This window comes from Sus scrofa, chromosome 15 (genome assembly GCF_000003025.6).
Source record: "Sus scrofa isolate TJ Tabasco breed Duroc chromosome 15, Sscrofa11.1, whole genome shotgun sequence".
Lineage (NCBI taxonomy): Eukaryota > Metazoa > Chordata > Mammalia > Artiodactyla > Suidae > Sus > Sus scrofa.
The window spans coordinates 79,027,110-79,039,859 of record NC_010457.5 but is presented as its reverse complement, the minus strand read 5'-3'; the positions used below and the strand labels follow the sequence as shown (position 1 = coordinate 79,039,859).

General features: G+C 43.2%; 1 protein-coding gene across 1 annotated transcript in view; it reads right to left on the bottom strand.

The window, feature by feature from the left end:
• The window catches only part of RAPGEF4 (Rap guanine nucleotide exchange factor 4), a 321,221-nt gene that overhangs the window by 54,631 nt on the left and 253,840 nt on the right, over positions 1 to 12,750 (bottom strand). The window contains 2 exon segments of the mRNA XM_021075197.1: positions 3,418 to 3,496; positions 8,584 to 8,672. Coding sequence (XP_020930856.1) covers positions 3,418 to 3,496; positions 8,584 to 8,672 — 168 coding nt within the window.

Here is a 12,750-nt window from a genome sequence, read left to right as displayed (position 1 = left end):
CTTAGTAGCTAGCTGCTCCACCAGGTCACTTCTAAGACCTGGGCTCTTTAAGGATTCCTTCATTCCCTGAGTTACCCCATATCCTTCTGACAAATTCCTTTATTCCTTAAGTCAGTCATGGCTGGCTTATGTTACTTATGACCCAAAAAAGGAGCTTACATTGGAGCCTATGTAACAGCTTCCCAGAGGAAGAGGGATGAAAGCAAGCCCTTGGCACCACGTAATGAACTTATCCGTATGCAACCTTCACAGACAGAGCCCTTCCTGGCTGCTTGCCTGTGGCAGAATGAGCTCCCAGCCTCCCTGGCATGCTTCCTCCAGACCCTACTAGACAGTCCTTCTCCTTGATTCCCAATATCCAAGGACTGGACTTCAGCTCCAATATGGCCGCCACTAGCCACATGGGGCTGCTTACGTTTAAATGAATGAAAATTAAACAAAATGGACAATTCCGTTCCTCAGTCATAGGAGCCAATTTCAAGGCTAGTGGCTATGTGGCCAGCACAGATATAGAACATTTCCATCACTGCAAAAAGTTCTATTGGACACTGCATTTGGGCACAACTAATTAGGCCTACTTTGGCTTTAGCCAACCGAAGCGCAGGTAAGCATGTACATTCAATCCATTTCCAAGAAGTGTTCCTCAATTCTAGTTAAAGGATATGCTTTTAAGGAAATAAGTTGTGAAGAAGAATAAAAAAGTGACACACCTCAGGCATGGAAGCTTAAGACCTGCATAGATCCTAGTTCTGCCACTTGCCTTGGACATGTTTATTTTTGAGCCTCAGACTTCTCCCTTGTAAAATAAAGCTGACACCAATCCAATAGACTTCTGTACAGATAAAGTGGTATAATATGGGTCAGTGGTGCTGACATGGGGAGAATTAATTCAGAATAGAGCATTTAAGAGAATCTAAGTTCTTGCAGGGCTGGAAGTAGAGGAGGTCTGAAGGCACTAGGTGGTGTGGATGACACCCTAATCATCCTGCATCCCCTCCATCTACAGAGAAAAGAGTAGGAGTGGCTATCACAGGCCTCCCTTGATGCTACTGTTCACTTTTCTGTCTTCTCCTCCCCTAAACAGCGTTATTTCCTCACTCCCTACCTGGGCATGGTGTGGACTTTCCCTCTAGGATCTTCTATTTTAACCAGAGGACTGTGCTATGAATGTTCTCAACCAATTCTGAAGAAGAACAAGCTCATACGAAATCATAATTTTTAAAAATTTTCTTTTTAGGGCTGCACCTGCAGCATATGGAAGTTCATGGGCTAGGAGTTGAATCAGAGCTGTGGCTGCCAGCCTATCCCACAGCCACGGCAAGGCCAAGTCTGAGCCACAGCTGTAGCAATGCCAGATCCGAACCACATCTACGATCTATGCTGTAGCTGCAGCAACGCTGGATCCTGAACCCACTGAGTGAGGTCAGGGATCAAACCTGCATCCTCATGGAGACTATGCTGGGTTTGTAACCCACAGAGCCACAACAGGAACTCCATGAAACCAGAATTTGCAAAAAGAATATAAGCCTAATGTTTGGGGCTCTGAGTTGTAAAGATGATATGACTTAGCCCACCACACTCTCTCCCTCTCCCTTTGGTTTTGTTTGCCTTAAGCTTATCAACATGCTCACTGTTGAAAAAAAATATAAACTCAATGGTGGTTTTTAATTTTCTTTCCAACAAATCTCAAAGGTCTAATAATGATTACCATGTATGGAGCTAAAAGAGCACAGAAAGATGCTGAATGTGTTCATTTTACTAGTGAAAAACTGAATATGAACTAGAAAGAATATATAATATGTTTAAGTCTCATTAAACTGTTGTTACTTGGAAAGAGTTTCCAGGCAAATAAACACCCAAATCTCACTCTTGCAGCATCCTCTGAATAGAACACACAACTCCAATCTCCTCTCCTCACACATTCTGTTGACTTCAAAGAGAATTATGGGTGAACAAGAAAATGAGAATCAGGGCAATTGTAATTCTGAAAAAGGAAAACATGCCAACAGTGATTGGATTGCTCAGAATAAAGAAGGCCATTCTCGATATATTCAACTGCTTAAAAAGGCCAAAGTGTTTCAGAGTTCCCGTCATGGCTCAGTGGTTAATGAACCTGACGAGGAATCAGGAGGTTGCGGGTTCGATCCCTGGCCTCGCTCAGTGGGTTAAGGATCTGGCGTTGCTGTGAGCTGTGGTGTAGGTCACAGACACAGCTCGGATCTGGAAATGTGTAGGCTGGTGGCTACAGCTCCGATTAGACCCCTAGCCTGGGAACCTCCATATGTCGCGAGTGTGGCCCTAGAAAAGACAGAAAGACAAAAAAAAAAAAAAAAAAAAAAAAAGAAGGCCAATTATTTGGGGGCCTAAACTTTTTCTGCTTTAAAAATAAAGCAGAATTGGAAAATATACTGTCACCTTCTGCCAAACTTGAGGGTGTAACTCATTCACTTCTCTCATTCAACCTCTATCTTCTGAATGTTCCCCTTGTGCTGGACACTGTGTACCAAGTGGTCAACCCAACAGACTATTGAAAAGCTGCCTCGGAGTTCCCGTCGTGGCGCAGTGGTTAACGAATTGACTAGGAACCATGAGGTTGCAGGTTCAATCCCTGGCCTTGCTCAGTGGGTTAAGGATCCGGCGTTGCCGTGAACTGTGGTGTAGGTCACAGATGTGGCTCGGATCTGGCATTGCTGTGGCTCTGGCGTAGGCCTGTGGCTACAGCTCTGATTCAACCCCTAGCCTGGGAACCTCCATATGCCACAGGAGCGCCCTAGAAAAAGGCAAAAAGACCAAAAAAAAAAAAACCAAAAACCAAAAAACTGCCCCTCCAAACAAGCTCAGTGTCAAGATGCCTAGAAGAACTGCCATTAAAATTTCAAGTTTTGTATCTTTGACATAAGTCAATGGGACAATAAAAATAACAACAAAGGAATACATTTCGGTGTATAGAGGACAGGGTGGACTAGGAGAAATGTGACAGAAAAGTGACCCCACAATGATAACTTGTATATATCTCAGCAGGTTAGTGGTCAGATTAATACTACAGCTTAATAGTACCCCCAACAGAGGTACAAAGTCTGTCTCCGGGCTTAGGAAACTACCCCTGATGATATCTTTCTCTGTAGTCTTCTCTAGCTTACCTCCCAGGTATGTATATTTCTCATCAGCATCACCTTCCTGAGGTGACTTGGCTCACGTTTCTCTATACAGGAAATGAAGAGGAAATCCTTAGAGCACAGCAAAACCAGGCCAGGAAGAGCTAGACATCTCTGTGTGGGTAAAACCACTGCTATCTCGGAGCTTGATAAGGGTCAAAAGCACAGTTCTACCTTGGGCCATGACTTACCTTAGAGCATGCAATGAGATACACACGTGCAGTGTCGTTGAGGGAACAGACTTCTTACAACAAAAGGATATTGGGCCATCAGAGCTGGGCAGAGCTGGGTATTTGGCATAAAAACACAGTGCATCATAACAAAGTCGTTTAAGACAGACTCTGCAGGGGGGGTAAAAACAAAGCAGAAAAGGAACTTAGATTCCTGTAGAAATGTTTTGGAAATCAAGAGTATCTATTCATTTGTTCTCGGCCAATGGTTCTTAGACGTTGGCTTGGGGGTACTGCAGTTTTACTACACGAAGGAGGACTGCGCATATAAAAATGATAGGGTTGACCGAGCTGGAGATCAAACCTCAATTTTTTAGGACAATGGACAAAAAAAAATACAGTAGTTTAAAAAGAGATTTGTAATAATGGCACTGGTCACCTGAGCCACAGTGAATTCTAAATATATATAATTTAAGAGCCGCAATACCATGCATGCAGAATTAAGACATGGTCATTTTTTTTGTCTACTTTATACCTTCTGTCTTTTGTCAATACCTCTTTTCCTTTATTTCTTTTTCACCTCCTGTTTTCAGAGGGAGCAATAAAAGATGAAAGTGTGACAGAATTATAGAAAAAGGAGGTGGTAAGAGCAGAGAACTGGTGAGGGAAACAAAAGCAGCAAAAAAAGAAGAAATAAAAAGACAAGATAAAGGCTGTGAGCAGCAATAGAAAGCAAAACAAAAGCTCTCCAGTAGATTAAAACGGTGACTGGCCTATATTTGAAGCTATTTTGTAGCCAGGTACGTAGGGAGATGGCACGAGAATTAAGCCAAGTCCCCCCAAATAAGCCTCATCTGCTTCATTTTGAACTCGATGCTGGTCCTCCTTTGCAAAGACAACACAATCCAGGCAGCCTTGATGGGAAAATATGTGAAGACAGATCTAAGAGCCTTAGGAGTACACCTGTTAAAAGCTTTGGAATCCAAGATGCTAAGGGGGTTTTCGATTAAAAAATGAATTGCCGTGGCTGAGATTTATGAAAGCCACATAACTTTTCAAATAGAAAACAGTGAGAAATATGAACATGTTAACCACATACACTGAATCTCCAATGTTTACATTTTAAGTTAACAAATACCATCAAAACGGGAATCACTGACTACAAGTTTAACCATTGTACCCATTTTTAAAAGTGGATATAACTGTCCCCCAATATTGTGTAAGTTTAAGGTGTACAATATGCTGATTTGATACGTGTATATAATGCAATATGATTCCACCTTAGCTTTAGTTTAACACCTCTATCATGTCACATAAAACCCTTATACTCAAATGTAAGTGATGAATATAACCCAGGTTGTTATCACTAGATGTTACTAGTCATTTCCGTCCCATTACATGCAAACAGACACGGTGCGGAGGTGTCAGATGGAAGCTGTAAGGGATGTCTTTTCTTAAGTATTAAAAGGACGTTGACATGTCCGAGTTTAACATCTAGGGTCATCTTTTTAAGGTTTATAGGTATTCTCTGAGGGTAAGAAGAAAATGCACGCTGATAAGGCTCCCAGAGGCCTGTGTTACACAGGCATGTAAATTTTGCTAACGCAGAGATTTGAGTAGGGTGCTTCAGGGCTGGAGAGCCGGCCAATCAGCACAGTAATCCCCCAGTTCCCACATCTCAAATCAAGGTGGCTTTCTTGTGCCTTTGTTCCCATAGGCAGTAACTCTTGAGACTTGATTTTTAAAATCACTTCCTACTAGAAAATCATTTCCCAAGTCACTCAAGGACAAATGCTGGTCATGGAAGTAGAAAGTCTGGGAAACCAAGAGGTCTTAGGCAGAAGATAGATATTTGCAGGTAAATTAAGAGGATGTACTATCAAGCCCAGGGGTGTTCATGTCTATGATACAAACCAGGTTCACTGTCAACCCTGACATTTCTCAGGCCTCCCACCCCACTGCATCCATGGGTTTCATGAGGCTGCGCTAAGAGTATTTTTAGTGTCCAGATGACCAGGTAGCAATTCGTATTTTTGACTAGGAAAAATATACTGATTTATTCTTTATATTCAATCCATGAATATTACTTGTTAAAAAAAAAAAAAAACACCAAAACCAGAAAAACCGCGGGGGATAAAGTTTAGTATTAAATTTTGAGATGAATGTGTTCTAATATCAATGGAATGGTCAAGAATCACAACCTATGTTGACAGCCATGCAATACACTTGAAAACAATTCAAGTTTTGTTTTCTTTTTATTTTCATGGCTGCACCTGTGGCATATGGAAGTTCCCAGGCTAGGGGTAGAACCAGAGTCACGGCTGTGGGCCTACACCACAGCCACAGCAGTGCTGGATCTAAGCTGCATCTGTGCCCTATGCCACAGCTCACCGCAACGCTGGATCTTTAACCCAATGAGTGAGGCCAGGGATTGAACCCCCATGCTCACAGACGCTGTGTTGGGTTCTAAACCTGCTGAATCACAATGGAAACTCCTGGGCTTCAAGTCTTTAAGAAGCAAATCCAGTCCCCTCCTCTTTCAGAAGCAACTTTTAAAGGAAGAATACATTTGTCCTTCATGCATAGTAAAGATCTTACAGATCTTTCCTTAGGTGCTGTAGTCTCTAATGTACCAGAATTTTTTTCCAGTCAATATTCAATTGAGAGAAGATGCTGTTCCTTGCATTAGGCAATAATACATCCTAGGCACAGTTAATCAGAGGGGAAAAAATCTGCTGTAGTTTTCTTGACCTCGGGTCCTAGAAACTTGGTGTAACGGAGATTATGTTTGCCTCTTGGAAGCAAGCAATCCTGTCCTAAGTGGTCCCTCAAGGACTGCCTTTAAGAAAAGGTCTTATTGGAGTTCCCGTCGTGGCTCAGTGGTTAACGAATCCGACTAGGAACCACAAGGTTGTGGGTTCGATCCCTGGCCTTGCTCAGTGGGTTAAGGATCTGGCGTTGCCGTGAGCTGTGGTGTAGGTCACAGAAGCGGCTCAGATCCCGCGTTGCTGTGGCTCTGATTGGACCCCTAGCCTGGGAACCTCCATATGCCGAGGAGCGGCCCAAGAAATGGCAAAAAGACAGGAAAAAAAAAAAAAAAGGTCTTATCATTTTCTCCTTGCTCAGACATCTTCAACCACTTCCCAGTGCTTAGCTTCACATTTAAGATTCTCCAAGGCCTGGACCCTAATACTGAGCCCTACCTCTTTGTGACACACATGTACATGACAGTCTAGCAAAGCCGAGTGCCTGGTCTTCTTGGTCTGTTTCTAGGTCAGCACTCATGTTATCTCAGTCTCCAGTTACTGGTTAGCAGCCTTCCTTCAGGACCACTTCAAAGGCTGTATTCTCTGTGGCGCTCTGCCTGGGCCCCTGAGCCTTATGATCAAGTTGTCTGCACATTCCTTTAGGTCCTCTGGCAGGTTATAAACTTCCCGAGGACAGGAGGGTGACTTCTTATTCCCCAGCATCCATCCAGCTTAAAAGGAGCTCAAGATCCTCAACCCATAATTGAAAATAACTTCCCTGGAGCCAGAGATCCTGGCTTTTATATTGACTGCTTCCCCCATGAATTCACAACAGTGGAAAAACCTCAGATAATCTACTTAATCAAAGGGAGAGACCCAATGAGAAAATAATAAGTAAATCAATGCTAAAAGACTTTTAGGAGGCATAATAATAATGATGATAATAATAACTTTACCTTGAGGATATTGCCAAGTGACAGGAATGGACTCTGAATAACCTCTAAGTTTTTAACATAAATTTCTGAACTTGTATTAGTGAGAAATCTTCTTCTGTGGAGCTCAGTTTGCTGAAAATATGAACTCATTATTCCAAAGACAGGCCAGTAGCAAATGATTTTTTTTTTTTAAGAGTTGAATGTAGGTTGTTTCAAAGTCACACATAAGATGGTAACAAAGGGGAGAAGGATCTCAAAACTCTGAATGCTTGGTTCGCTGATGAGATTCATCTCATTTACTCTCCAACCTGTGCCTTAGCTATTAACGAGACTGGTTCACCAGAAGGTGGTATATGGGTTGATTTTTTCCCCTCAAAAGAAATATGTTGGAGTTCAAACCTCAGAATGTGACCTTATTTGAAATAACGTCTTGACAGATGTAGTCAAGTTGAGATGATTAACATGGGACCTAATCTAATATGATTGGTGTCCTTATAAACAGGAGAAATTTGGACAGCGAGACACATGCACAGAGGGAGGATTATGTGAAGTGACACGGGGAGAAGACCGTGTGAAGATGAAAGAAGACCAAGGTTGGAGTGACGTGTCTACAAGCCAAGGGATGCCACTGATGATCAGCAAGCCACCAGAAGCTGGGTGAAACGCGTGACGGATTCTCCCTCATAGCCCTCAGAAGGAACCCACCCTGTCCTCATCTGGACCTTGGACTTCTAACCTCCGGAACGGAGAAGCAATCCATTTCTGTTGTTCAAGCCACTCAGTCTGTGGGACTTTGTTACAGCAACGCTAGGAAACTAATACTGGTGGTGTTTAGTTACACTCTGGGGCAGCCCAAGAATCTACCCCCCAGAAAGTTGCCGTGAGTTTGGTGTAGGTTGCAGACGCGGCTCGGATCCCGCGTTGCTGTGTCTCTGGCGTAGGCCGGTGGCTGCCACTCCGATTCAACCCCTAGCCTGGGAACCTCCATATGCCGAGGGAGCGGCCCAAGAAATAGCAAAAAAAAAAAAAAAAAAAAAAAAAAAAAAAGAAAAGAAAAGAAAAAAAAAAGAAATGGCTTTGGAAGGCTGCTCCTAAAGTGTATGGATGAGATTGAGCCATCCACGAAGAACAGCCAGGACTTGAGTGGGTAGAGGAGGGGAGGGGGGACGCTCTTCTAATGGTCCCTCAAATAACCCATTTCTAAAGCTGCTTTGGGAGGTCCCATCGTGGCTCAGCGGAAACAAATCCAACTAGGAACCATGCAGTTGCAAGTTCAATCTCTGGCCTTGCTCAGTGGGTTCAGGATCTGTCGTTGCTGTGAGCTGTGGTGTAGGTCAAAGATGCATCTCGGATCCCGCATTGCTATGGCTCTGGCGTAGGCCGGCAGCTACAGCTCCAATTAACTCCTAGCCTGGGAACCTCCATATGCTATGGTGTGGCCCTAAAAAGACAAAAAATAAAATGAAATAAAATAAAGCTGCTTTGGCTACACGCACTGTGAATGGATTCAGAATTTTTTTTTTTAAACAATGCACTGTATGGATATAATGGACACACAAATGTTCTCTGTATTTACCTGTTGCTTCATTTAAAGCTGGCTCAAGGCGTATCGTTTCTAGAAAATGCTCTAAAATTTTTTCAGGTGTTCCTGACATCACAGTATACCTGGATAAGAAATTAAACCATCATTAGTTTTTCAAGAGAGGGCAAATCATTAATATACAATTTTTACATATATAAGTTTTTTATTTTTTATTATTATTAAAGTATAGTTGATTGACATTTCATCAAGTTATCTAAGGTTTTTTTTGAGATCCCAGGGAACCATAGTGATAACTTATTTTTTTTTTTTTAGGGCCGCTTCTGTGGCATTTGGAGGTTCTCAGACTGGTGGTCGAATCAGAGCTACAGCTGCCAGCCACAGCCACAGCAATGCCAGATTTGAGCTGTGTCTTCGACCTACACCACAGCTCATGGTGATGCTGGATCCTTAACCCACTGAGTGAGGTCAGGGATCGAACCACCTCCTCATAGATACTAGTCAGATTTGTTTCCCCGACGCCACGATGAAAACACCCATAGTGATAACTTATGACCCCTGCTCCCATTATGGTAAGAAAAACTGTGCATACTGTTAAAGTTACACAGGAGGATGACAGAAAAATCAGAAACTGAAGTAGTTATTAAAATGTTCTTCTTTTTTCCCTACATGGGACTAAAGTAAACTTCTTGGAGAATGGCTTCAGCAGGCTGGGAAATGAGGCACTTCAGCCTGTTCCAAGGGGAATGAAAAGGACCCTGTCAATCCCAGGGCAGCTCAGGTCAGGCAGGGGAGCAGGCGAGGGGAAGTGACAGTACACTAGGTTACCCATATATGGGCTGCTTGTTGTCAAATTTGGGTCCCACACTGGATGCCCCTGCCTATTTCTGGAATGCTGCATCTTTCCCAACTGTACACTGGTATGTGCTTTGGAAATGCAGCTAAGAATAAAGGAAAAGAAAACAAAACCGGAGTTCCCGTCCTGGCTCAGTGGTTAACGAATCCGACTAGGAACCATGAAGCTGCATGAGTTCTGACCAGGAACTCATGAGGTTGTGAGTTTGATCCCTGGCCTTGCTCAGTGGGTTAAGGATCCGGTGCTGCCCTGAGCTGTGGTGTAGGTTGCAGAGATGGCTTGGATCCCGTGTTGTTGTGGCTCAAGGTAGGCAGGCGGCTACAGCTCCGACTAGACCCCTAGCCTGGGAATCTCCATATGCCGCAAGAGCAGCCCTAGAAAAGGCAAAAAGGCAAAAAAAAAAAAAAAAAAAAAAAAAAAAGAGAGAGAGAGAGAAAGAAAAGAAAAGAAAACAAAACCTCCAAACACCAATGAGCAAACACACAAACCCCAGTAGCATCTAAATAGGAAATAAATCAGGAGTTCCCTTCATGGCTCAGTGGTTAATGAACCTGACTGGTATCCATGAGGATACGGGTTTGATTCCTGGCCTTGCTCAGTGGGTTAGGGATCTGGCATCACTGTGAGCTGTGGTGCAGACTGCAGATGAGGCTCAGATCCCGCATTGCTGTGGCTGTGGCGTGAGCTGGTAGCTACAGCTTCGATTTGACCCAACGCCTGGGAACCTCCATATGCGGCGCAGCCCTAAAAAGACAAAAAACAAACAAACAAAAACCGGAAAGAAAGAAAACAGCAGCAGAAATCCATGAATATAACATCTATTTCAATGTCAAATATAAATTATCTAGCATGGTAGGGGGTGTTAGGCATTATTTCAGAAGATCTAGCCAGGAAGCTCTTCAGTCAACACGGGAGAATTCATTTTTTAAATTGAAGTTGGGTTATTTCAAAATCACATGCAAGACAGTAACAAACCAGTGAGCGAAAACTATAGGCTAAAACTACATTAAGATGACATGAGGCTCCTAGTCTAAAACTCAGACTTTGCTTTTCTGCTTGGCATTTGACTTAAAGCAAAACCATGGAAATAAATCAATAATGAAAATAAAATTCTCCTGTCTTTGGAAGGCAGCAATAGAATTCCGCTCCAGAAGAACTTGGATTTCTTCCCCTCCTCACTGATACCCTTTCCCTGCCTGTTGGAGGTCTTGGAGGAGGTGTGTTAAGATCCCAAGAACATCTCTCATGTACATCTCAGGGCCTTAACTTCCTGGCAGGTGGAATGGAGAAGAGGCAACCCAACAATATGACCCTGTGCATGTGAACACAGAATGAGTGAGGCAACCCTCGTGTGAATGAGGCTGTATATGCAGCCCTCCTGGAAGGTAACCTCGACTGAAACAGTGTGTGTGTGTGGTGTGTGTGTGTGTGTGTATGTATACATGAATCACTTTGCTGTATAGCAGAAATTGACAGAACACTATAAATCAACTATAATAAAAAAAATTAAACAAAAAAAGAAATTGGTTCCCTTGTCAGAAGTGCTACTCTGGTGGAAGGCTGGCTTCCCATTCTGGTGTTCTTGGTTAGGACACCCCTTAGCTAGGGTGTTCTGTCTGGTCAAGAAGAACAAAGGCTTGTCTGGGTGACAAGCCTTAGACGCAATCACCTCACCAGTGAGAGAACATGGCATCCTACTCTCTGCCCACCTGGTCAATCACAGACACCAGGGCAATCACCTTTTGCTGCCAAATGCTTCCTCCAGTGGTACAGCTGCTGTGGCTGCCCACCCCTGTCCTCTCCCTCCTAGCTCCACAGAAGGCTATTCAGGACTGGGAGCTCTGGAGCGGGAGGGTCAGGGAGCTTCTGGCCTGTGATCTTGCAGCTCTGGGCTTGGGTGAAACATGCTACTGCTTTGTTGCAGGCTGGACACTGCCAGGCACCTATTGCTTGACCTCTGTTGAAATGAAGGCCTTAAAAACCAGACAATTTGGCTCTCTTCGGTTTATTGCATGACAAAGTTACACTAGTCCAAGTTAAAGAGAACTTCGATTGGTTATATATCACTCAAGCAATGAGTTTTTAAACCTGTGAGAGAAAATCTTTTTCAAACCAAGAAATTGGTTCCCTTGTCAGAAGTGAAAATGAGAACCAGACTTTGTACCTAGAACAAAAGAAGTGGGGGAAGGTGCCAAAGAGACTATCTTTCTGCAAACAGGATGGAGTTACAGGATGGGGTGGTTGATAGTCTAAGGAAAAAGCAACACAGTAACTAAAATAGGAATAGTCATTCAATTCTCTCTTATGAAAACCACATAACCACAGAGCAGAAGATATTCAAAGTGGTAAGCGTCTGAGGGCTTCATTTGGCTTATCCATCATGAGAAATACTGTCTCACTACTGACATTTTTTTAAAAAATGATTTTTATTTTTCCCATCATAGCAGGTTTATAGTGTTCTATCAATTTTCTACTGTACAGCAAGATGACTTGGTCACATATACAGGTATACACTCTTTTTCTCACATTATCATGCTCCATCATAAGTGACTAGATATAGTTCCCAGTGGCTATTGACATTTTTATTTTTTTTAATTAATTTTTTTAAGGGCTGCACCCGTGGCATATGGAGGTTCCCAGGCTAGGGGTCCAGTCGGAGCTACAGCTGCCAGCTTACACCAGAGCCATAGCAATGCCACATCCGAGCCGTATCCATGACCTACACCACAGCTCACAGCAACGCCAGATCCTTAACCCACTGAGCAAGGCCAGGGATCGAACCTGCAACCCCACGGTTCCTAGTCGGATTCGTTTCTGCTGTGCCACAACAGGAACTCTGGCTTTTGACATTTTTATATCACACTCGGAGTTGAGTGGCTTGAGGAAAGTTAGGCAGTTTTGAAAGTTTACAATGTACGGTCATTCCTCGGTATCCACAGGGGACTGGCCAGGACTCCTGCAGATACCAAAATCCATGGATGCTCAAGTTCCTTCTATAAAATAGCACAGTATTTGCATATAACCTACATCCCTACATCCTTCCTCTTGTTTACTTTAAATCATCTCTATATTACTTATAATATCTAATACAAGGTAAATGCCATGTAAATAGTTGTACATACAATGTAAAATGCTCCTTAGACAGTTGCCAGCATGGCAAATTCAAGTTTTGCTCTAGGGAAATTTTTGATTGGAACCCACAGATGTGGAGCACCAACTACACGCATAAACTATTCTGGATTTCTCAGGGTAAAGTGAATCCGACAAGCAACCTTATCAGCTCACGGTAACCCTCTTTGAGCTGAAACAGGATTATTTCTGAGAAGACAGAGGCCTAAAGGATCCTA